Here is a 25,165-nt window from a genome sequence, read left to right on the forward strand (position 1 = left end):
CAGTCGGGTGGCGGGGTGGCCTGGAGCCCATTCACGCTCCGCCCCACTCTCTGGGGGCTCTGCAACACCTGGGTTCGATTGCATTCACAGCCCCGCTTCCTCACCTTCCCTGTCTCCACACCTCCACATCCTCTGTGTGGCTCTTATGCCTCCCCCTCTGACTGTGGGCTCAGTCATGCGGCTCGCTCTGGCCAACAGAATGTGGCACAGGATGGGTTTGAAATGGGCTCGCCCATGCCTGCAGCCCCTCTGTGCCTCTGCTGAACAGGGTCCCCCACCATCATGCCAGGGAGGCCACAGCCAGCCCACCACACATGACCATGACTGGCCAGGTCCGCGCCGCCGAGCCTTGAGCAGGAGGATCCCTGGACTCAGGAGCTGATAAAGGTTTCTGTGGCAGCCACGGAGATCCACAGCAGGTCTTACACAGCAGTGTTGCAGCAGCGGGTGACTGATATACACATTGGTACCATGCTCATGGGAACGGCGTTACCGTCACAAACATGGAAAATATATGGCATTGGTTTTAAGACAAGCACATGGGTGACAAAGAGACACTTAGAGAAATCTGGAAATTATAGGAGAAAAACTTTAGATCTGCAAGGGGGGAAATGGCAAGAAAATTGCTATCCATAACAGAAGAGATACAGTCCAAAACATCTGGTAAAATGGTCACCTGTGGTAACTTCAAAGATAGAAAATGTGCCCACCACACTCCTTAGCTGGAATTTGCAGATCTGGAGACAAAATATCACGAAACAGCCCCAGAATAGAGACCGAGTCAGGGGTATGGCAGCCAGAAATTCCGTGAATAATGCTGCAAGGGTGGTGGAGCTAAGTGACCCTCTCAGGGGGACAGAAGATCATCTGGGAACCTAAGGGGGGATGCCTCGTTGTACCCTGACATTCCCAAAACACCAGGGCGTCCATTTAGAGGGAGCAGTGTGTCTCAACAAGAACCATGTGCAGCCATGGACCTGGAGCGGATAAACAGCCCCCAGGGCTTCCCAGGGAGCGAGGTCAGGAGGGTTCTGCCAAGCAGACAGGACAAAGAAAAGGGCTCTGAGCCCAGCTCTCTATAGGCAGGACGCAGCCTGTTGCTCGAAAGGCATATTTCCAAATGTCCCCTCCACAGGTGGCCATCAAATATGATGAAGAAGCAAGTGACAGAGAGCAGTCAGTGGCCACGGAGAAGGTGGAGTGAGACCACGCCCCAAGAGCAGGACCAGCACCGGGTGAAGGAGCCTCTGCAAGGGGAGGGATGCCTGGAGCGCTTGCTGAGCACCAGCCCCAGGGACCTGTGAGCTCAGTGAATGTTCCTCGTGGATGCTATTGATGGCTCATGATTGTTTGCCATATAGTATCACCTTGACAGGGAATGATTAATTCACAGGGGGGAAATACTCTTGAATATTTGAACTTGAACGCAGAACTGAATCTTCGTTTCAGTTCTATCAACTGGCCCTTCCTTGGGAGGAATTTTAAATTCTTTAGGTAAGCAATACACACTTTAGGATGATCTGAAAATTAACATCTGAGACTTAGCAGAGTCCAAAGGAAGAGCTTTTCTGCCTTTCTTTCTTTTCTTTCCTTCTTTCTTTTCTTTCTTTTTCTTCTTCCCTTCTTCCTTCCTTCCTTTTCTTTTTTTTCTTCTCTGAAGAATGATTTTCTATAACATGAGGCTATGTTCTGGAAATAAGATGTGGGATTTCCTTCCCTGCCAGCCCGTAAGTCAGGACACAGTAAAATCTGGTAACTGATGGAGGAAGTTAATCTGCTTTCAAGAACACATTATAATACCTCAAAACAGACCTTTCCTGTCAGGAATCATGAGTAACAGCGTCTCAGAAAAGCAACTAAGTAGCTTCAAGGGGAAAAAAAAAAATCACTCCATGGATATTCAAATGTCTCAAATTCTACTGAGCATCATAGAATGTATGCCAAACCCCAGGAAGGGAACTGTATCTGGCTTCTTATCTGAAGTGCATACATTCTAGAAGGCATTTTGATTAAACAAGCTAAACGCTCCAGATGGAACGAAATAACTCACGAAGGTCCCAGCGACAGACATTCTACAACATAATACATTCATTCATCCTAGGTCTATTTCTATGCAAATTTCCCATTTTCTCTACAAAAAAGCTATGAAAATCGGACAGCATCTTATGAATGTACCCTAAAGGCCAAAGCCACAGCCAGTGGTTAATTCCCGAAAAGCGAATGCAGTGATCTGACATGACGTCAGCCACCAAGAGCACCCAAGGACCTGCAGACAGCAGACGCCCTTCACAGCTGCTGCAGCACCCTGATTCCCTAGCTCCCTATAAAGGGGCTCGTTCCCCAGACACCCTGATAACACGTGCATGCCTGTGCCTCGCAAAGGACAGTAGAAACCACAGAAGTGGGGTGCCTGGGTGGCTCAGTCGGTTAAACGTCTGCCTTCAGCTCAGGTCATGATCCTGGGGTCCCGGGATCAAGCCCGACGTCGTAGGGCTCCTTGCTCAGCGGGAAGTCTGCCTCTCCCTCTGCCTCTGCCCCTCCCCCTCTCCCCCTGCTTGTGTGCGCTCTCTCTCTCTCTCTGTCAAATAAATAAATTCTTTAAAAAAAAAAGGAGCAGGTATCAGGGAAACACATAAATCATGTGTGCCCTCATCACCGAAGCATAGACCCGGGGAAGCCCGGACTGCAGGGTCCCACACGTCTGCACACAAAGACACAACCACCTGCTACGAAGAATGTTTTGGACTGGTATAGATTAAAAAGGTAAAATATTCTCAGAGGAAATTCCTTCTACCACTTTGGCATATTCTAATACTGGCCGTATCAGATGTTCAAGAAGCCAGCGAAGGTATTTTAGGTGATGTTTCTCCCGAGCTCTGAATCTTGACATTTTCCTCGGGAGCTAGAAATCTTCTCCTGTGTGCTGCCCACAGAGGAAGAGAGATTTGAAGAAACCTCAGCTAAAGAAGGGATTTCTGACCAGCTGTACACAGTGACGGAAATTCTTCATCAGCGATTACCTACTGAAATACGACGGTTAAAGCTTTCTTCGGGGATTATACTGTGAAGCATGAATGTGAAAATGTTCTTCAGGGATTACACTGTGAAATACTTGTGAAGATCCTTGATTCCACCAAGGGGAGCCCCAGCAGGCACACGCCCTTACCCTGGTCCACGAACATCCCACCACAACGTGGGCAGGCTACCCCCCTGGGCTCACAAAGCTTGACCTTATTGCGTCCATTATATAACAGGTTTGTGAGCAGACTCAACACCACCACAATCTACTCTTTCCAGATTTCTCTCTCAGTCGGGACCAACACCAGACTAGTTCACCCATCACTGGGAATGAAAGCTTTGAATCTCTGGTCTTTCCCCATCTGAAGACCGTGTTGACTTCTTTCCTCAGAGAAGCTTCGGCTATGATTCACCACCTCCGAGTTCCCGCTGGTGTTTCCTCTGATCCACTCTTCATTCCCACACAACTGAAGCGCCCTCCCATGTGTTCTCCGTGATGCCAAGGGAAATGTTTCTAATTCACTGGGAGAGTCCCAGCAGGGCTTAAAAACCCAGACCCCTGCTAGTAGTCCGGAGTGAATCCCTCTTCTCTGTGCCGGCTGCGGGTCCAACCAGCTTTCTGGAAGAAGGGGAGTTTTCAGGGCATGTACGGAAGAGTTCCTGAGCCACCAGGGAAGCTAGCCTATGTTTTCAGTTATTCCGACAAAGGGTGTTTTTAAAGACAGATGATCTTTTCATTTGCTTTAGCTCCATTAGGTGAATTCTGGTCTTCACAAAAAGCAGTAAATCTACTTGCTACGTTGCTCTATAATCTAAAGGGAAGCAATTCCTTCTCTCTTTTGTACATCTGTTTTTATTTCATAGTAACAAACACTGGGGTCCGATTCGCTTCCTCTCATGCCCAGGAATATATCTGCATGCCAAGTTTCCCTAGATGCTCCCAGGAAAGAAACACAGGAAGGAAAAAGAGGGAAACTATTACCTTCACCAGAGTGTCTGGTTGCGATGTATTTGGATTTGCCTCTTGAACTTGATCGGGGATCTGCACTCCAAAAGACCATCCTCCAAGCCTGACAACAGGAACAGGTGTTAGTGCTTTGTTTTTTATTTTGTTTACTTTTTATAAAGATTTTTTTATTTATTTGACAGAGAGCACGAGCAGGGGGAGCAGCAGAGGGAGAGGGAGAAGCAGACTCCCCGCTGAGCAGGGAGCCCAACGTGGGGCTTGATCCCAGTACCCTGAGACCATGACATGAGCTGAAGGCAGACGCTTCACCGACTGAGCCACCCAGGTGCGCCCAGGTGTTAGTGCTTTAACCAGCGAGCCAGGACTTCCAAGCAGAGGGCACTTTGTCACCACTAACTAGTTATGATGGCCTGAGAACAGCAGTCCCCTGATCATCCACCGTCAGTGACATGACCCCACAGGTTCTCAGGGCACAGAAGGGCACGGTGGGGCTCCTGGGTCAGGCATCCATGGAGGACTTGCATATTCAGCAGGTGCAGCTAAGGCTTATCGTACTAGAAAGTGTCCTTCCAGGACCGATATTTTGTTAGGAAATGCACATCATGTCCAGGACTTGGATGTGATCACCAGCATGCTAACTATTTTATTTATTTATTTTTAAAGATTTTATTTATTTATTTGACAGAGAGAGACATAGCGAGAGAAGGAACACAAGCAGGGGGAGTGGCGAGGGAGAAGCAGGCTTCCTGTGGAGCAGGGAGCCCGATGTGAGGCTCGATCCCAGGACCCTGGGATCACGGCCTGAGCGGAAGGCAGATGCTTAACAACTGAGCCACCCAGGCGCCCCGCATGCTAACTATTTTAATTAATGGTCACTCCTCCTGCAGATTGACTATTCCAACTTACATAATCTGCCACTCTTTCTTTTTTTCTTCTTTAAATTTTTTTATTGTTATGTTAATAACCATACATTACATCATTAGTTTTTGATGCCGTGTTCCCATAATCCGCCACTCTTTCAAGCTACCCCGTTTTGCACTGTTTTGCTTCCCTACTCTGGTTTCTTTCATCTCCAATGCAAATATCACCCCGTTCAGGAAGGTGTCCCAGAGGACTTCAGTTGGGGCCGATTTCCTCCTCTTTTGGGTTCTCACAACACCCGACATCTCCAACCATTGATTCAACTGTCATCACCCTGGTTTTAACAGTCTGTCTGCTAGTTTATCGATCATGCAGCTCTGTGAGTTTCCCTGGGTGGGGACGACTTTTTACCTCCACATCCCATGGGCTGTGTAGTATCTGGAACCTATGAAGCTTCCAAAACTATCGGGCATTAGAAATGAAGGCTCATCTTTAACTTCGGTTCTCACTCTCTGGATAGAGTAAGACTGAAGAACAGCCTTCCTTCGACAGCGTCGCTACCCTAAGCAGAAACTGACACAAAGGAGTAAGGATACATTCCCACTGGACTCAATGCATTCATTCATTCATTCATTCATTCACTCAAGGATGAATTCATTTAAGAGACATTGAATTTTATATGCCAGATATTATTCTAAGCCCTAGGCATACAAGCCCCCACCTTTGAGAAACAGAGATTCTGGGACATGTAGAAAAATATAAGAGGTGATCTTGGGGTGTCTGGATGGCTCAGTCAGTTGAGCTTCTGACTCTTGATTTCTGCTCAGGTCTTGATCTCAGGGTCATTGGATGAAGCCCTGAGTCGGGCTCTGTGCTCAGCAGGGAGTCTGCTCGGGATTCTCTCTCCCTCTCCCTTTCTCTCTCAAATAAACAAATCTTAAAAAAAAAAAAAAAAGATGTAAGAGGTGAGCAGCAGGAGTGTTAGGTGAAGCACAGTGGGGTCGGGAGGTGTCCAGGGAGGAGACAGCTGAGGGAACATCAAAGGTAAAGAAGAGGCAGGTCAAGGCAGGGGGTATCCCGGGCACTGCAGACGGATGGAACTAGGGATGTTTCTGGATTAAAGCAACAGGATGTGTTTGAGGTCCCAGGCAATCTGATGGGGTGGCAAACGTGTTCTCAATCTAAAGCGATAAGCAGCACTCACCCCCACACTCCTCGTCTAGATTTGCCCCCTTAGGCTCAAGGAAATTCAGCACCAAACAAAAGCCTTCCCAGAAAATGTCCAGGCTAGGCAGACGCACCCACATTCATGTATCGGATGCTGCAGGGTAGAGGGAAATCTCAAAGGACACTGTTATTTCATTTATGCTGGGAAGTTAGCTGCCCTTATTCTCCAAAGAGGTAAAACCACCTCTTGGCTCCCCTGAGTGAATCTCCATTGATACGATGTCCCCCCAACGTGGGAGAATGAAAGCCAGCAGTAAGGAATCTTATTAAGGTCGGCAGCATTTCTTTGGAATTTTTACGAGCATCAATGTTAAGCATTTGACTTTTGAGTTTTTAAGAATGTTGGCACTTGAGGGGACGCCTGGGTGGCTGTGTTGGTTAAGCATCTGCCTTCAGCTCAGGTCATGATCCCGGGGTCCTGGGATCGAGCCCCACATCGGGCTCCCTGCTCAACGGGGAGCCTGCTTCTCCCTTCCCCTCTGCTGCTCCCCCTGCTTGTGCTCACTCTCTCTCAAATAAATAAATAAAATCTTAAAAAAAAAAAAAAGAAGAAGAAGAAGAACATCGGCACTTGAAACAATAGGATTTTCACAGCAACTTACAGAACAGAAAAGACCCAGAGACAGTCTGCACCCACCTCGGTCTCTCTGACGGCACCAGCAAATACTCCTCCAGATGGAAGGCTGACAGGTTCAGCAGAGTGTGGCCCAGGTGGTTGGTCAGGTAGGGAGCCCCAGCACTTGCGTTTGGACACTTCTGTAATTGTTTCCAAGGAGGTAAAATAGAAACTTCATTATAACCCACACACAGCCTTCCTGACATCACTTTAAACATGACTTTCCCTAGCTTCCTTTTTTCATAACTTCTCTGTGGCCTTTTACGTGTTCTAGTCTGTCAGTCTCCTTGAGAGTCACCTCCATTTGAGGATTATACCAGAATCCCACCATGACCTTCACCCACAGTTACATTCGAGAACTTCACATCCTTCTCTGTATGCAAGTTTGGGCGTTTATAAGAACTCGAAAGGGAAAAATACTCTCACGGGGGTGATCTGGCCTCTGATGAACTTGAAAGAGAGTCGGAGGTGCCAAGTTGAGGGATGCTATGCAGGAGAATTCAAAGGCACGTGTTTCTTGCTGAAGCGCCGAAAGTAGAAGCCCAGCCGCTCTTGTCCAGCACCCACCGGGAGGGCTGACGCCTGCTCAGAATCACCGCACAGAGGGCATCGCTGCACAGAGAAGCAGGCCCTGCCACTGTCAGGATCCAGGACGGTTTAGGAAAGACAATCCACTTCTAAATCCAGCTTCTAAAGTGTGCTTTCCCACCTGCACGCTGCAAATGAAACCAGCCTCCCCCAGCTCATGGGTTTTCGTGGGTTCAGACAGCCGTAAAAGAAGGACGGCCAAGTAAGGGTCGTAGATAAATTCAAGATAAGGCTTCCAGGTTCATGATCGAAAGGACGGGGAAAGACAGGGGAGGGAAGGAGAGTCGTTTATCAGTTAGAACTCTGCCAATGTCAGTGATCTCAGTCACGGGTTAACACAACACCCTGTACGGTTTCCCCACCTCCAGCCTCCTTTCTGATCCACCCACTGCATCTGGGGGCATCTCTCTAGAACGACGGTGTTCACTCAGATAACCGTCTTGCAGAAAAATTCAAATTGCGATCAGGAAGTCAGGTGCACTAGAAAATGTCCTCCGTTTCTCTGGGACACCTGGGTAACCCAGTTCATTAACCGTCTGCCTTCAGCTCAGATCATGATCCCAGGGTCCTGGGATCGAGCCCCACATCGGGCTCCCTGCTCCGTGGGGAGTCTGCTTCTCCCTCTCGCACGCCCCCTGCTTGTGTTCCTGCTCTCGCTGTGTCTCTCTGTGTCAAATAAATAAATAAAATCGTTAAAAAGAAAGAAGGAAGGAAGGAAGGAGGGGAGGGAGGAAGGGAGAAAAGAAAGAAAAGAAAGAAAAGAAAGAAAAGAAAGAAAGAAAGAAAAGAAAGAAAAAGAAAGAAAGAAAGAAAGAAAGAAAGAAAGAAAGAAAGAAAGAAAAAAAGAAAGAAAGAAAGAAATTGTCCCGGTTTCTCTTTCTAACCTTAGGTGTGGTTCTGTCCCAACACGCCCTCTGTAAGCTGAATACAGGCCCGTGAAGGTGTCAGGTCCGAATCTCAGGTACCTACGTGTAAAGGCTACCTTCAACGGCAGAGACTTTGCAGACGTTATTAAAGTAAGAATCTTGCAAAGGGGAGACTGTCCTAGCTTGTCAGGGTGAGCCCCAAAGCAGGCACATGCATCCTCAGAAGAGGGAGAGGAGCCAGGGAGGGAGGAGGCGAAGGAACAAGAAGGAGGGAGCCAGCAGAAGCCGGCAGGGACAGGAACAGACTCTGCCACCGCCTCTAGGCAGAGAGCCCTGATTTCATCCCCATATACCGGTTTCAGGCTTCTGACTCGAGACGGTGAGAGGGCGGACTTGCTGCTGTAAGGCACCCAGTTTGTGACAAGTTATTACACGGCCACAGGAAGCCACGCTCATTCCTGACGGCAGGCTTTGAGTCATAGCGCTCTTTAATGGCATGTCTGCAAAGCAACGTGTCCCCCTCAGAAGCAGGGCTGACCCTGGAACATTGTTGTAGGTTGGGAGAGGCTCAGGCATTCGATGAAAATCCAAGGCAATGGACATATTCCTGCACACCAGGGCCCCTGGATAACACATGTGAATTTAAGGGGAGAGAAATACCTTGCCTTCCGACAAAACACAGGTAACGGGCTCAGCATGATCTCCGAGAGCAGAGACCAGCTCTGGGTACCGGTGGTCCTCCTGAGCACCGTGTGCGACCCCTCTGGGCCGGCCTGCAGGGCAGCACCATTCTGCGGGGCGGGTCCAAATCCCACTCGATGTCCTGTCTCCTGGACAGGAGTCCTCCGCCTCCCAACGTGCGACCAACATTTCTCAAAGGGCGTCCCAAAGAACACAGGTGCCACAGACAGGAAGGAATCACTAGTTAAGTAACCCGCGTAAAACTCTGCGTCTGTTCTAAGCCACCATCAGCACCAGCATGAGCACGCGTCACTAGGAAGAGCATCAGGACAGGCTGCAGCAAGGACACCCACTAGATTCGGCTGTATCCGCACATCCGAGGCTTGTCCGGCCACGGAGCTGTTTCACATGAACCTTTCTTCCCTATATGCATATTACTGAAATCTCACAGTTCCCGTAAGTTGGCGTGAATTTAGGAACATCTCCATCATTGGTTCCTTTGCCAAGGACACCCAGTCGTGACAACGGAGCTAAGGTAGCTTGTAGGAAAAGGCACCGATTTAACAGAATGATGAAATCAATGCCACAGAATAAGAGCACAGAATGAAAAATCAGTGGTTTCGTAAAGGAAGGGAATAAACAAGAGGGAAGAATCCATCGGTGCGTCCAAAAAACCAGGAGCTGAAGATGGCTGGGTTTTCTCTGCAAAGGAGCAGGAAGCCCGGCTGAGCTGCCGGACAGCCTGGGCCCCAAGGCCATGGGCGGAGTTCTCAGCAAACGCTCAGGTCAGCCACCAGCCACGTCTCTGCCACGCCTCTGCCACAGGGTGGTGCCACTGCCGTCAGTCACGTGCCCACACTCCACGTCAGAGAAGAAAACAGGCCAGGTCCGTCCAGGACAAAACCTCCTCAAGTCACTACACTTGTAAAAAGAATTTCTCCCATGTGCCACTAAACAGAAAAACCCCTGGAAACATGGTCTTCGTGGGGCCACGTTTTCCTAACAGACGGTCGGAGTTCATTTAAATTGAGATTTTTGTTTTTCCTTGATTTCTGGAAATTAGGATTGCACATTAGCTTGCTGACTAATGGGCCGATGCTTTTTTATTAATTACCTTTTGAGATTTCCTTTGAGATGAGTTCCAATCAGCTTTCCAAATAAATTTCAATTCTCTCTCCGGTGCACAGCAGATAGCTAAGGCCCCTGCTTCAGCAGAATACCTACTTCCATACGTTTCTGTATGACTTGATCATAATGCAAAGAGCCAGCTGGTATATTAGCTTCTAATATGTAGCTCTCCATATTCAAGCAAGCGTAAGACAAGATGCTGGAGGCTGGGGCGCCTGGGTGGCTCAGTCGTTAAGCGTCTGCCTTCGGCTCAGGTCGTGATCCCGGGATCCTGGGATCGAGCCCCACATCGGGCTCCCTGCTCAGCGGGAAGCCTACTTCTCCCTCTCCCACTCCCCCTGCTTGTGTTCCCTCTCTCCTGTCTCTCTCTCTGTCAAATAAATAAATAAAATCTTTAAAAAAAAAAAAAAAAGATGCTGGAGGTCATCCTGCCTTAAAATTGTGGGAAATTTCTCCCCAAAAGGCAATTCTTTCTCATGATTTGAAGATTAATTTGCTTAATAAAGGCTGTCAGGGAGGTTAATGGTCATGAACAGCTGGAAATGAATAGCAGGGCCACTGTAGAGCCTACAGAACATCCGTGGCCACTGTGGAGCCCACAGAACATTCATATCATGTAAATGTCCACTCTGTGTCCTGAGACTTTTCCAAAAACCAGCTAATCAGGTCAACCAGGGAGTCGCAGAGGCTCCCTGAGTTAACAACAATGAAGACGTCATAGACGGAGTAAGCTCAGTTTTGTTACTTGAGGTTTAAGCGGACAAAAGATCAAACACACTGTAGACACCTACCAGGCAACCGCAGGAATCCTGCACTCGTGGCTGAGACAGGGGATCCACACGCCAGCATGAAGAATTCTTCCTAACAAACAAAGGAGAGACTCAGGATGATCTTTCAGATAACAGAGCTGTTTATTTCCATAAAAGAGAGCCGCATCAGCCCAGAGCTGCTCACGAGATAATCATCTCCTGCTGCAGAAAGCAGAGCTCTTACATTTGTTTTCACAGCTTGAGCTGCTAATCTGATGACAATGCTTTATTATAGTGACAATATTTCCATTCTATTAAATGATGCTCACTTGGTCGCTTGTACGGAATGTGCTGCCAAGGCTCCCCGGGACGCGCGCCGGGGGGCCCCGGGGGCTGTCTGCCTCCACAGGCACCTGCTCTCACAGCCAGGGACTCCACGCACCACGCCAGCAATCAATAAGCACAAGGAGCTGCTAATTCCGCTTCGTGGCATGACACAGCGATTTAATCAGCATTTAGAGAAAAACAGTGATTAATTTTCCAGGACGAAGAAAGGCTGCCGGACAGAAACCGTTAGGAAAGCACCTTGTACAGTGGCTCAAAAACCTTTCATCCCAAAGTTCCCGAGTAGCTCCCATCCTCAGAGTCTCCGTTCTCTTTTTTCACTAATGCTCATAAATCAAAAGTGGCTTTAGTAATAATTATTCCTACCTCCTCAAAATTTGGTTAAGAAGGGAGGAGACTAACATTTCCCAAGCAATGAACACACCCTGCCGGGTATTTCTGCCCAAACGTCCTGCTGGCCCCACTTTGCAGAAGAGTAAGTGGAGGCTCTGAGAGAGCACGTAGCTCGTCCAAGATCACATTGAGTAGGACGGGTCTCTGGCACCCTGAGCCCACGCTCGTGGCTCCGGGGTATGCTGCTCCCACGTGGGAACACCAAAATGCAAAGTGTCCAGTCCAAAGACAAGAAACTTGCTGTGTCTACTTAAGCAGGCCAGCAAGAACCTGGCTTCTTCTGGTTTGGGATTCCGGTTGAAACAGGTCTCTTGAATGCAGGTCAGCCTGGGATTCCTCAGTCTACTGTGCATTTTTTTTTAAAGATTTTATTTATTTATTAGAGAGCGTGTGATAGAGATCACGAGCATGGGGGGAGGAGGAGAGGGAGAAGTGGACTCCATGACGCAGGGCTCGATCCCAGGACCCCGGGATCCCGACCTGAGCCAAAGGCAGATGCTTAAGGACTGAGCCACCCAGGCATTTTGAATCTCAGAAAGAGGGAGCTGCTCTAAGGGCCTGATCTTGTGAGGAGAGGGCTCTGAGACATGAACTTGCCTAAAGTAAAAACCCTTCACGCGGGCTGTGAGGGCACCCCAGCCAGTCTGAAGGGTGAACCTGCTTCAAGCTGACACACCCCTTGCTTGCAGACCCAAGTCCCTTGGTCTGTAGCAGAACTCACTCACCTGCCTTGAGATCTGCAGACCACTGGCCTTGAGACTGAAGGACCAGACTTTCCCAGGAGACAAGCCCTGACTGCATTCGAGAACATCTGCCAGATGCCAGCAAGTCTGTTCAGGGTCCTGTGGACAACTCACTGACGGCCTGGGCACCTGCTTCTCTGGCACCAAGCCCCCTCCCTTTTCCAGCGCCTTCCCCTCTAAAATCCTTCCACTTCGCCTGGAAGGCGGCCTTTGGGACGAGAGCCCACCATATCTTCCCAGGTAGCCGGCTTCCTGAAGAAGCAGACCTTCCTTTCCCACCATCACTTGTCCCTCAAGTATTGGTTTCCCAGCGGCAAGTACTCGGTCAGGTAATAGGGCCACCCTGTCCCCTGAGCTGAGCACTGCTCTTTCTAGAAAACCCGGAGCCACGGATGCAGCAAAAGCAGAGCCGGGTTCAGTAACTTGCCCACGACACACAGCAAAGACACGGTAGAGCTGAGATGTGGGCTCAGGCAGCTGGTCCCTGAATCCGGGTTCTCTGCCCCTTCACCACCATGGCTGACCTGGACACTATGCTTTCAATGCTTGACCTCATCATCCGTCTGGACAGTCCCCTCCAAGGGAATGTGTCACCAGCCCTTCCTAGCTGCAAGGACCCAACCTCAGGAGCGCTGGGAGTCGGAGTCCACCAAGATGATTTGATTCCTCATACTGCCACACATTGTCGAATCATGGAAATGACCTTACACCTCTCCCCACCTGGCTTTCACAGTTCAGTGGAAATATAAAATCTGCTTCCTTCCACTCTTGTTCTCTGTAAAACATTAACAAGAATGGGTGGGGAAAGGGACCATCTTATCTTGGAGATGGAGGGGAAAGTGTCACCAGATCATGAACCTTGTAAAATGAAACTAAATATTTAAAGCTACCAGTCGGGCTTCCAAAAATTGGCAACTTTTAAGCACATTTTAAAATTTAAATTACACATCATGCATTATGATGAGAAAACTTGTATTTTAGGTCAGGTTTATGCCACAATCGATTTTTTTTTTTTTTTGGAGCTCTTTATTGCCTTCCATACAAAAAGAGGTAAAAGTCAGGAATTCATCACGTATGAGGTTCAGAGGATCGCAACGGGAAAATAACCCATAAGCAGAATCCCACTTAGTAACTTAAAATGTTTCCTCTAATTTAACAATTAAGTGATTGGTCAAGTCTGCCAGGAAAGGAAAAGGTAGATATCCCTGAATTCAAGACTAGTTTTCACTTACAGAAGGAAACTTAACTTGTCCTAAGGAAAACCTTTTGCTTCCATCTGGGACCTTAGCAAAGCAAACTTTATTTTTGTCACATGCGCAGAAATTATTAATGTAAGTATTCATAGTGATGGGTCCAGGGCAATCTGCCCCAAAATATGCTACTGTGGCATATTGATTATTTTCAATTAAATTTACAGAGGAAAGAGCTCATAGCGACCAGGCACTCTGACCCTTTGTCTTCAAAGCAGGAGAAAAGTCTCCCTGCGGAAGGTAAATTCTCTTCTTATCTGGAGAATACTGTATAAACAAACCCTGCTGCTTCCTTACTAACTGCCTACCCTAAGCCCAAACTTCTATGTTTTGTAGATTCTTCACAAATGTATGGTTTCTTTGTCTAAAAGGTGTCAGAGCTGCCTGCTTTGGTCACTTCTCGAGCTCCCATACATACTAATTAAATTTGTTTTTCTCCTGTTCATCTGTTTTATGTCGATTTAATTATTAGACCAGCCAAAGAACCTAGAAGGGAAGAAAGGAAAAGCCTTCAGCCCCTAAAATAGCATTCTTGCGGGAGGCAGCCCCCCACCCCCACCTTTTGTCATGGTAACCAAGACAAACGGGCGGGAAAGTTTACAAAATAGGAATGGTTAAGAATAGACCTGGTGGATTTACAAAGAGAAAGGAGAAAACCAAAACAACAGATTCAGGAAGGAAAAGAAAGGCTGAAGAGAAAACCGAAGAGGGTGAGCTAGCTGCAGGGGGGGCTGAGGGAGGGGGCGCTGAGCCTGGGGAGGGGTGGGGATGGGGAGCCATCCTGAGTGCCTGGAAAGGAACTGAAATTCTAAATATGTTCTGCCGTCCTTAGCAATGAATCTGTTTAGCCCACTGAACCTCCGGAGAGATTTGATAAAGAAATGTCCTTTTGGGGCGCCTGAGTGGCTCAGTCGACTATGCATCTTGCCTTGGGCTCAGGTCATGATCCCAGGGTCCTGGGATCGAGCCTCACGTCGGGCTCCCTGCTCAGGGGGAAGCCTGCTTCTCCCTCTCCCACTCCCCCTGCTTGTGTTCCCTCTCTCGCTGTGTCTCTCTTTGTCAAATAAATAAAATCTTAAAAAAAAAAAAATGTCCTTTTATCTGCCAGACACTGACAGGTGGGGCCAGCCCTGCTCCCCATGGGCCCTGGGCTACATGTCAGTTTCTCCAAGCCCGTTTTATACCCTGCCCAGATCAGTAGAGGGGCGGGATACAAAGGTATCTCCACAGAAGCTCCTGCCTAGCAAACAAAATTACTTTGTTTTTCAGCACCAGTCTACAGTGAGGCAACATAATTAATTTCTTTTTAATTCTTCCTTACTGAGCCCCCTAATAGTTATTCGCTCCCAAGCTAATTGCCAACATGACTAATGCACAGGATGTGTCCTTGCAAATTAGAAAAACCTATTGCCAATATTGCATTATTGTCTGGATTTTTATATTTATGACTCCAAAACGTACACTTTGGTACTTAATACATCATTGTGATTTTGTCACTTTCCCCACGTGCTCTTCCCAGAACTATAAATTCCCGAAGCAGGGCCAGATCCCGCATCAATCATGGTTCCTACCATAGCACTGTATTTCTAGTAGATCCTCAATAAATAACAGTCAAGCAAACTTAGAAAATTGTTTATGAAGAAAGGCAGGCTTTCACGAGTTTCATTAAAAAGTCATCTTGACGTTATCATTTTCAAATCTTAGAAGAAAAAAATCTTCAAACTAATTCACCTCCAAACGGATGAAACATTCTAAGTTTCCTTAGTTAAAAAAAATAGTCTTTTCATATGTACAAGTTTTCCCTAAAAGTGAGTAAGTTAACACACATTTCATAAAGCTACTTTATTTTTTTTACCTTTGGGTTTTATTAAACAAATTGAATGCTATTTCTTTTCTTTTCTTTCTTTCTTTTTTTTTTTTTTTTTTTGCTATAATATAAAGCCTGTGTTTGTGCTTACCAAGGAACAGAAGGGGCAGCTAGGTAACGTACTCCTTAGGCTCATGTTACATCATGTCATTCAAACTGGCAAGGGGGAGGGGCGCCAGGGTGGCTCAGTGGGTTGATCCACCCACTCCTGATCTCCGCTTCGGTTACGATCTCAGGGTCACGGGATGGGGCCCCGGGATGGGCTCTGCGATCACCACGGTCCCTCTCCCTCTGCTCCTCCTCCCCATCTCTAAAATAAATAATTAAAATCTTCAAAAAAGAAAATAAAATAAACTTGCAGCCGGAAACACCAGTCAGGCAGGGAGATGGTTCTGAGGGTCTGCGGGGTTGTGGTTGGAGTGCGCACTCTGGCAAAGGCAACCGATACTTACGGGTCTGGGTTTAGGTCAGCACAGAGCGGATCCTGATCTCCGAACTTCCGCAAAAGCACGTGGGCGAGCTCCCGGCCCACGCTCCCGCTGCCGCTGCCGCTGCTGCTTATCGGAAGACAAAAGAAATAAGGCGGCCGTGTGAGCTACCCGCAGGCAGAGATCACAGGACAGACAGCACGTCCTACCTGAGCCGATCCAGGCAAATGATTCTTAGATCCGTGACCGCAGATAACGCAGTTGAGTTAGCATAGTAAAGCCAAACCAGCAATAAGATTAAGGATTTTCTCAAAAGCACAGTATTGCCCTCACGGACACGCACTGTTATATACTGATGTTCACAGTGCATTATTGTACTCATCTTTTCATTTCTTATTATAGTATTGACATTTTGGCATCTTGGCATAGTCTTATTGAATTTTAAAGGCTGCATAATATTTCATCACATTAATATATTAAAATCTATTTTAAAAATTCTCTTAATGTTGGAACTCTGGTTTGGTTCGAATATTCTATTAGCTAGCTCTGCAATAGAACTTTGTACTTTTATGCTTTTTTTTTTGTTTCTATATGTGAGCTATATGGAACAACCCCTTTCTTGGGAAGACGTCCTCAGCACAGAATCCTGTGTGTGCCTTAGGTATACATCGAATTATAATATTTATTTTAGTGGCACAAGCGTCAGAAGTCAGGCAGCATTGCTGAGAAACAACCAAGGCCACCAATATTTAATTTCCTGACTGAAGACACCACCAGCGATAAGACACACTGTTGCTCTAACTTGGGGGAGGGGTGGAAACAAACTATACTACATCTTATACATGGATTGTAAGAGACACTTTGACTTGAGAAAATGGAGGGGAAAAGATCATTTAAACCTGTCTAAATTGGACTGAGTGGGAGTGGCCTCACTTGAAGTAATTAAAACTCTGAATTACTGTATTTCCAAAAGAAAATAGGTTTATTACTTTCTAGAACTTACACCGAGTCATTTACAAAATGCTTTTGAATAGACATGGGTGGGAACACTTACCCCCAAGATAAACAAAAATGATGTATCATTAGCATGATAGATTACTTATATGTAAACGGTGGCTTCAAATCTCTTTGGAAAGAGGCAGCACGTAAATTAACAAATGCACACAAAGATTTATTTTAAAGAACTTAAAACAGTAGCTTCCGTTAAGAAATGTAAGACCCTCAATGTAATGTTCAATCACGGCTTCTTCTGATTTGCTTATGGGCAGTGAGACGCTGATTCCCAAATACCGTTCTGAATTGCTACCGGCAATCAAATATAAGGGGGTCGAGGCGGTCAGGCTTACTGCACCCTCACGTCCCGTAAGCACCAATAAAAGCCCGAAATGAGAAGGAACTTCAGTATTTCCCACCGTGCAGCCCTCTACCCAGATAGGATCTGACAAAGATTTCAAATTTTCCTAACTCCCTCAGTGAGCCTCTAACATACCAATCTGATGTTTTCTCTCCTCCACATTTATCAGCGGCTCCTCGTCACCTTCCCCGTTACCTAGGCGCCTTGAAAATGGGAGCTAAGAACCCCCACCCTTCTCAGGCCTTGCCATCTCTGGGCAAATGCTGCCCAACACTCTCTCCCAGAAGGCTGCACCGCACCCCACCCCGCCCCTGCCCCGCCCCTGCCCCGCCCAGCCCCACCTCACCTAGCCCTGTCCCACCGCACCCCACCCGGCCCCGCCCAGCCCAACCCCACCTGGCCTCAACTCGCCCCTGCCAGCCCCGCCCAACCCCACCTGGACCACACCAGCCCAGCCCAGGCCCAGCCCACCTGGCCCCGCCCCGTGCCCAGCCCAGCCCCACCTGGCCTCGCCTTGCCCCTCCCAGCCCAGCCCACCCTCACCTGGCCCCGCCCAGCCCAGGCCAACCTCACCTGGCCCCGCCCACCCAGCCCCGCCCAGTCCCATCAAACCGCCTTCTGATTGGGCAGCTCCTCCTGCAGCTTCCCCAGAAGTGCGTCCCCTTTCCCTCTACTGGGCTGTGACTCATCTGCCGCATTTGAGCTCTGAGTTCCTTCTCCCGTGAGCCCTCCTCTGCTTCCCCTCTCTCCTCTCCTGTTTCTGCCCAGTGGCCCCGAGGACACTTCCACGGGCTTTTAACTGAGTGCCTCTCATCAGGGGCGGAAACAACCCAGGAGAGAAAGGACACCAGGCTTAGATGGCAGTTGGAACACAGTAGATTCTCAAAAATAATTCGTGGAACACACTGTGATCTTACGGTTGTGCTGAAATCATAGACCTAATCCCTCATCACTACCCAGATATTTGACCTCCTTAAATGTGGTCTTCCTTGACCTCTTAACTTTCAGAGAGGAACAATTTTAATGGAAAATAAAGACCAACTCATTACCCCAAATTAGTTTTGTATTTCTGCTGAGGACAACTCTTTTCAGCGCCGCAACTGTGCATAAGCTCCGGATACAAACACTGCTGTAGCATCCAACACAAAGTAATTACTTAATAGGAAAACGCCATCTTCCCCACTGCCTAAAATACAACAAAGGTTTTAAAGTATTCAGCTGGTTTACAGCTGGCCTAACAGGATTCCCTACAGCTCTGGACAGAAAGGCACAGTGATGAAGCACGCTGAAATTTACAACAAAGTAGTGTCTCCTAAGTAGGCGGTGTGACCTCTGCATAAACAGCCTCCCAGTTTCTGACAAATGAGAAAACACTTTTACAAGGAAAGGGACATATTTTCCACTGAAATGTTGCCCATAAAAAGAAAACATTATTTGTGGCATCTGTAGAAGTACTCTGGATCGCTCTCTTTTGACCCATTAATCCAAGAACAAATATGAAAGTTTAAAATCCTTTTTTTCTGAAAAGCATTGATCTATAAAGTGCTTTACTTGGAATAATTACTAAGTGCAAGTTTAAAAGTTACGGTTTGCTTTCTACTAGAGTTTTGCTCAGGTCTAGAGGTCACTGTTTAAAAAAAAAAAAATGGACTGGCTTTAAATTGTCCCTGTTGTCTGAAGATTCAAATGCTTGTTCCTAAAACCATTGCTTTGTGCCTGTCTTCAAATTCTCGGCTATATTTTAAAGTGTTGTTAGAACCACGTGAAATCTGTCGTTATCAGACTCTAGGAAGTGAAAATTACCGGATTCCGGAGGCAGTTCCTAAACGGGATACTGTTTCTCTCTCCATGTTACTCACAAAATTTACTGTGCATCCGAATGACCCAGGGGGCTTGTTGGAACAGATGCGTATTCTTAAATACCACCCCAAAGGGGCTTCCTGTTGTTAATAAGAGCCCCCTGAACTGAAATCCAAAGATCTGTTGAGAAAAAGATTAAAAAACAAAAACAAACAAAAAAGATCCAACACTCTAAAAACAAAGAAGAATTCCTACAAGATTACAGACAGAAAACGTTTATCTATGGAGGAAGGTGAACAAGGCAAACCAGACTCCATGCCTGGTAGCTGCGAGGGGGGGGGCGCTACCTACCATCTACTGATAACTGAAAAGGACAGCATCCAGAGATGCCGATTGCAAACCAAGGCATCATTCACAGAGCAGGGCAGAAAGAACGGTATTTGCAGATCCGCAGGACTCCAAGGGAACCAGGATGGACCACTTGAAAGAGACTGAGGTCACTAAGGAGGACAGGGAATGTGTGTCAGGCAAAACCTTGTGCACACCAGCACACCTGGGAAAACTTTTATTATGCTCTCCCAGTTTAGCTGATGTGCATAGTGGTGATCCCATGCAACGTAAGGATTCCTCGACTAGACAGGAATACGCATGGGAAGGGCAGCAGAATATGGCACCCCAAAATATGCCTCTTTGGCATAAACATTTTCTTGAGCTGGCTCTTTTTAAGAAATACATAAGAGCACTGAAGAGGATGCTTATGTGCAAGTTTGTAACCACTTTGGAAAAGTCTGGCATTATCTCCTAAGATAGAATATTCACATACTCTGTGCAAGTGATCAGAAATTACATTTCTCGGACTACCCATGAGAAGCTCTTCTATATGTATAACTGGAGACATTTATGAGAATATTCTAGAATGTTCATGCAGCACTGTTCACAATCGCAAAAACAAAACTGGAAGGAGCTCCTAATGTCCATCATAAAGAGAGAAGAGTAATAAATTGTGGTATGTTCCTACAGTGGAATAGTGTCCAATATTCAAAACAAGCGATATGCAGAAACACGCAACAATACAGAAGAGTCAGTGATGCACTCTGAAGTGAACAAGCTCATTCTCAGGTGCATGGTATTCTTTTGCCCACTTCACAACAGATAAAGAATTGGAGTGTGTTTAGAACCGAGGCAGAGGGATGGGATAATGGGGTATGGAATATAAGTACAGTCCTAGCCTCGGCAGGCTTCAGAGAGATGCTCATTACATAACTAAATCCAAGTGAGCAAACAGAGGAAATCTGGCTCTGTGTGGCCAGTTCAACATATTAAAAGCTCTGAGAAGTTTACAGAAAAGGAACCTATTTAACTTTGTCTTGCAGCTCAATCAACCCCACCAGGAAGATGGAATCTCTTTAGCGACACTCAGAATGGATACCCAAAGAATAGTGCTCCATGAAAGAACCATTTAAGAGGTGCCATTGTAAACTAAACCCGATTAGATCACTGCCCACATTTCACAGCCTCTTAACACCCCCCTTCAATGTGCTTGCAGGATAAGGTCTCCGCTTGGAATGCCTTCCGGCACCTGCCAGAAAACATACAGCCTTTTGCTGGATTACCTTGTTACTCTTCACATCGACTCACACTGCTTCCTCTATCTGGAGAAACATTGTCCCCTACCTGCCTGGGGAGCACCTAGCTATCATTGAGGAGACTCAGTTCAGGAGCAGTAGCCTTTCAAGGGCTTTCCTGGACACCCCCAGACGGAGCACCCCACCCCGTCTACTTTGACACAACCCACACTGTATAGCTCTGCTTATCATAGCACTTACAAGGCTTCCCTGGCCATCTGTTTGTAGGGTTATCTCTCAGCTCGACTGTGAGCTTTCTGAGGGTAGCACTGTGTCTTTGTGTATGTTCCTGGAATGACAATTAGATCCAGAAACCCTGAGCGTACTTCCACCTTGCTCCCACGAGCTGGTGTCAACTGAGATATTAATTCGCCTAGCACGCGTGAGCGCGGTGTCTTCAGGATGAGGACGTGGTCAGCAGTGAGTCTTTTCCATTTGTTTATTTCAGTCTCATCGCACTAAGAGACAGGACCCAGTTCCTTAACCATCAGTGATTCAGGAAGCACAGAAGTCAGTTGGGTCGGGCTGAGAGGCCGTTCATCGGCAGGCTGTGGGAGGAGGTAAAGTGCCTCTTAAGTTCAAGGTTGGGGAGACAGTAAAGGATAGCAAATCATTTGTGCGCAAATACTTTAGCAACACCTCCTCGGTGGTGGGCACTGTCCACGGACAGTGTATAGATAGTCAACTCCGTCTGAGCTATTTTGTTTGCCATCTCTTTTCTCCTGCTGGACTGTGAGCTCCGAGGGAGCCGGAGCTGGGTACAGAACCGGTGCCACGAAGCCCACGGAGGGGATGTTGGGTCAGGACACTGAGGTGCCCACTTGGAGAGGACTTCATAAGGCAATCAGGTGTACGTTGAACCAGGAAAGAAACAGTCATACCAAAGTGTGGGGCAAAGATTGCTCCTGGGGTAGAAAGTTGGATGTGCAAGGTCAGGGCCAAGTTTGGATGTCCAAAAGCTGGACAAAGCCGAGTGTGGGGGTGGACCAAACGGATAAGAAAAAAGCAGCCAGAACATGACAGGTCCACACCATCCAGAAGCACCAATGATGGATTAGGTCCAACCAGGGTATAAGACAGTTGTCATTGAGAACTTAACTTCTGCCAGGACATACGCCCATTGCTTTCCATTCACCATCTCTTTTTTATTGTCCCAACAAAATAACGTACTCCCATGCTCTCATGGGACAAAGATACGGGGTATGTGGGAGGAGTTGCACATGCATACAGACAAGAACGTCACTTAGGAAATGTTCAAGGTGAGTGTCGAGAGGTCACCAGCTACTGTCGCTCAGATGGGAACAGTATGTCTGTGTGCACCACATTGCAGTTACCATCTTGCAAACCACACTGGGTGTTTTCCAGAGTCAGACAGCTGATGCATACAGACCAACAATCACCATTAGTCTTTAACTCGCTTTCATTTGTGATTATGTCTCTGTATGTGGGGCCTGTTTTTTATAGAAAGGCAAGTTACTCTTTTTCTGAAAAGCGATTAGAAATTTGGTCCAACTCAATGGCATTGGCTAAGCAAGGTGCTATGAAAAAGTGGAGGGGGATGAACAGCGGTCCCCCCAAACTTCATGCCCTTCCAGAAGGTCGTAATGTGACCTTATGTGGATATAGGGTCTTTGGAGATGCAGTCAGTTAAGATGAGATCATACAGGATAGGGGTGGGCTTCCTCCAATATGGCGGAAGCCCTTACAGGAATTGGGAAATTTGGCCACAGAGACATGCAGGGAGAAGGCGGGGTGAAGACAGAGGCAGAGTGGAGGGGAGCCCCTCAAGTCCCAGGTCTTCTTCTGGCTGGGACCAGGTGGAGAGAGCAGACACTGTTTGGTGGTGGGAAGAACGTCAGCAGACTACAAGCAGGGGGTGAAGTCCACGTTCATGTGGGACCCCGTGGGTTTTCCCAGTGGGGTGAACTTCACAGCGCATCGGGAGCACCCCTTCCTAGAAGGACAAAGTGCCCAGCCCAGAAGAGATGGGGCCATGGAATCTCCTCTAGATATTTTCAACCATGTGTAGACAGCCATCTTTCCATGGTCCACGTATTGTTTGCACCTCCAAGGAGAGACCTGTCCGAGATAATTTCTGGAAGACTTTTTCTGCTACATTTTATTTTGATGGTTGAATTCAACTTCACAAATAACTTAATGAAAGTGACCTTTTCTAGACACTGTGGCGAGAGCCACCCTTAGAGGGGTGATGAGTAAGCCTTGATCCTGACCCTCAAGGAAGGCACGGGTCTGCAGCCATGGGCTAAACCATAGTGAGATCCACACGGCATGATGGACACACAGAGGAGGGAGCAGAGGCCGAGGATCCCTGAAGGAGGGACTTCAGACCCAGATGTGAAAGTGTTCTTATTTCAAGGGCACCTGGGGGGCTCAGTCGGTTAAACGTCTGCTTTTGGCGCAGGTCAGGATCCCAGGGTCCTGGGATCGAGTCCCAAATTGGGCTCCCTGCTCAGCGGGGAGTCTGCTTCTTCCTCTCCCTCTGCCACTCCCCTTGCTCATGCTCTCCCGCCGCCCAATAAATAAATAAAATCTTTAAAAAAAAAAAAAAGTGCAGAGCCCCAGGTCCTTGGGGCAACAGACACTGCACAGAAGCCTGAAGGACTAGAGGGTTGGGCTCGGATGTACATTCTTCATCCCACGCACCACAGGGAGCGACTCAAGGACCTCCAGCAGGGCCCCCAGGTTGTACCCCCTGCTTGGGGTGTAGAGCAGACAAGATGTGCTTAGCTGTGCTGAGGCTGCTTTGCGCATAGCTGGATTGCGTCTTCCTGCCTCCCTGGGGCCTCTCTGTGCCAGCCCACCTCAGCCCCCAACAAGCCCCGAGTCCCCACCACCTCTCTGTTTCGCAGTTCACAGTGGGGAGGGGGCATTTCTGAAGCCCTCTGAAAACAGTAGTCAGCTAGCAAGTTGCTTGAGGATACAATGGAGCCCAAAGCATGGGTCATAAACTGACTGGTTAGAACCCAGACCAGCCCAGACACACTCCCCCATTTGGCCCTTCCCCTCGCAGGTGTATAAAATGCAGTATTGAGAATGGCCGTCTTCCTCACCTCTCCGCCTTGCACCCCGCCCCCCACCGGGCCCCCACAGCATTTGAGTTAGAGGCCTCCCAGCTACCGACTGAGCCACCAAAGCCCCAGGTTTTCTGGGCTCGCAGAGCACACGAAATCCTCCATGAGCGGCACGGGCACGGCCTGCTCACATCACTCATGAAAGTGATGAAGGGAAGCTCCCCGATGCATTTCTTTTGGTTTGTGTTTTCATGAGAATCGGTATTCCTCAAGAAAGCTTAAGTAGGTTTAATGTAGGCATATAATTGCATTTTCTCAACTCTTAAGATTTTAGGGACGTGAGGCTCTCCTGAGAATCGTCAGTGCCCTAATAAGATAAGATTTCTATGTGCCATCAAAGTCGATCCAGAGATAACGTACCTTAAGGATTTTGAAACTGCATGCAGGCCTGAATGATACACCTGTTAACTAGGAGTTACGCTAAAGAGAAAGTAAGGAGCCGTCATGAAATACTATGTATCACCCCGTGGAGATGGCTCACAAATGTTACGATATGGGGATATGCCCACATTTGAAGCAACAAGATGAGAGCAGGGTGAACCAGGGGCCATCACGGGTGCGTGTGTAGGAAATCGGGAGGAAGGTGAGCAGCGAAAAGCTGTTCCACATTGAGAATCATTCTTGTGCTAAGATTCAGACCATGACGCTCAGATCCAGACCTGTCAGATAATTTATCGCCCACGGGAGGAGGCATTTAAGAGGGAGAGGGACGTGGGTAGAATCTTCGCCAAGACGATAGGACCAGTTTCCCCAGCCCACCAGGGCACGTGGCCATCCTGACAGAGGACCCAGCACATGGGAGAAAAGCAGCGATTTGCGGAGTGGGTGTCGACCAAGAGCAGATGTACTTTCAGAGAGGGGGCTACTCACCCTCCTCCCCTCTGATTTTGGGCCGTCACTAGAAATGTGAAAGATAACCAGCAAAGCAGGAAAAGTTTCCATCTGTATGGATGATTTCTGGCAGCCTCTTACTTTCTGCCTCGGAACTACGGAGGCTACTACTCTACCAAAATACAATGTAAACTTGTCCTTTCGGTTGAGTCTGGAACGCAAGAACGGAAGAGGAGCATACGTGATCTCCGATGGCGCACACACCTGTGACGGGTAGGAGTCCACCCGTGAGGATAAGAAGATAAAGGACCAGAGACAAAGGCTGCTCGGCCTCATAGTTTATGTTAACATTCTGAAAATGAGAACACACACGCACATGTCCTCACCGAAAAGACTTACTGGCGCCTGGGTGGTTTGGTCAGTTAAGCTTCTGAGTCTTGATTTCAGCTCAGGTCATGATCTCAGGGTCACAAGATCGAGCCCCGAGTTCGGGCATGAACCTGCTTAAGATTCTCTCTTTCCAGGACGCCCGGGTGGCTCAGTCAGTTAAGTGTCTGCCTTCGGCTCAGGTCATGATCCCAGGGTCTTGGGATCAAGTCCCGCATCGGGCTCCCTGCTCAGTGGGGAGCCTGCTTCTCCCTCTGCCTCTGCCCCGCCCCCCCCCCCCTTGTGCTCTCTCTCTCTCTGGCAAATTACTATATTCCCATAATATAAAAAAATAATAAAAAAAAAAAAA

General features: G+C 47.8%; 1 protein-coding gene across 1 annotated transcript in view; it reads right to left on the bottom strand.

The window, feature by feature from the left end:
• The window catches only part of ABCA13 (ATP binding cassette subfamily A member 13), a 369,210-nt gene that overhangs the window by 116,475 nt on the left and 227,570 nt on the right, over window positions 1–25,165 (bottom strand). Inside the window, exons 44-47 of the mRNA XM_025853136.2 lie at window positions 15,752–15,853; window positions 10,744–10,813; window positions 6,711–6,829; window positions 4,001–4,088 (exon numbers count right to left, since the gene is read on the bottom strand). Coding sequence (XP_025708921.1) covers window positions 4,001–4,088; window positions 6,711–6,829; window positions 10,744–10,813; window positions 15,752–15,853 — 379 coding nt within the window. The remainder of the gene's footprint in view (window positions 1–4,000; window positions 4,089–6,710; window positions 6,830–10,743; window positions 10,814–15,751; window positions 15,854–25,165) is intronic.

The sequence above is a fragment of the Callorhinus ursinus genome, unplaced genomic scaffold (genome assembly GCF_003265705.2).
Source record: "Callorhinus ursinus isolate GAN/ISIS: 27379988/994484 unplaced genomic scaffold, GSC_fseal_2.0 scaffold60, whole genome shotgun sequence".
Taxonomy (NCBI): domain Eukaryota; kingdom Metazoa; phylum Chordata; class Mammalia; order Carnivora; family Otariidae; genus Callorhinus; species Callorhinus ursinus.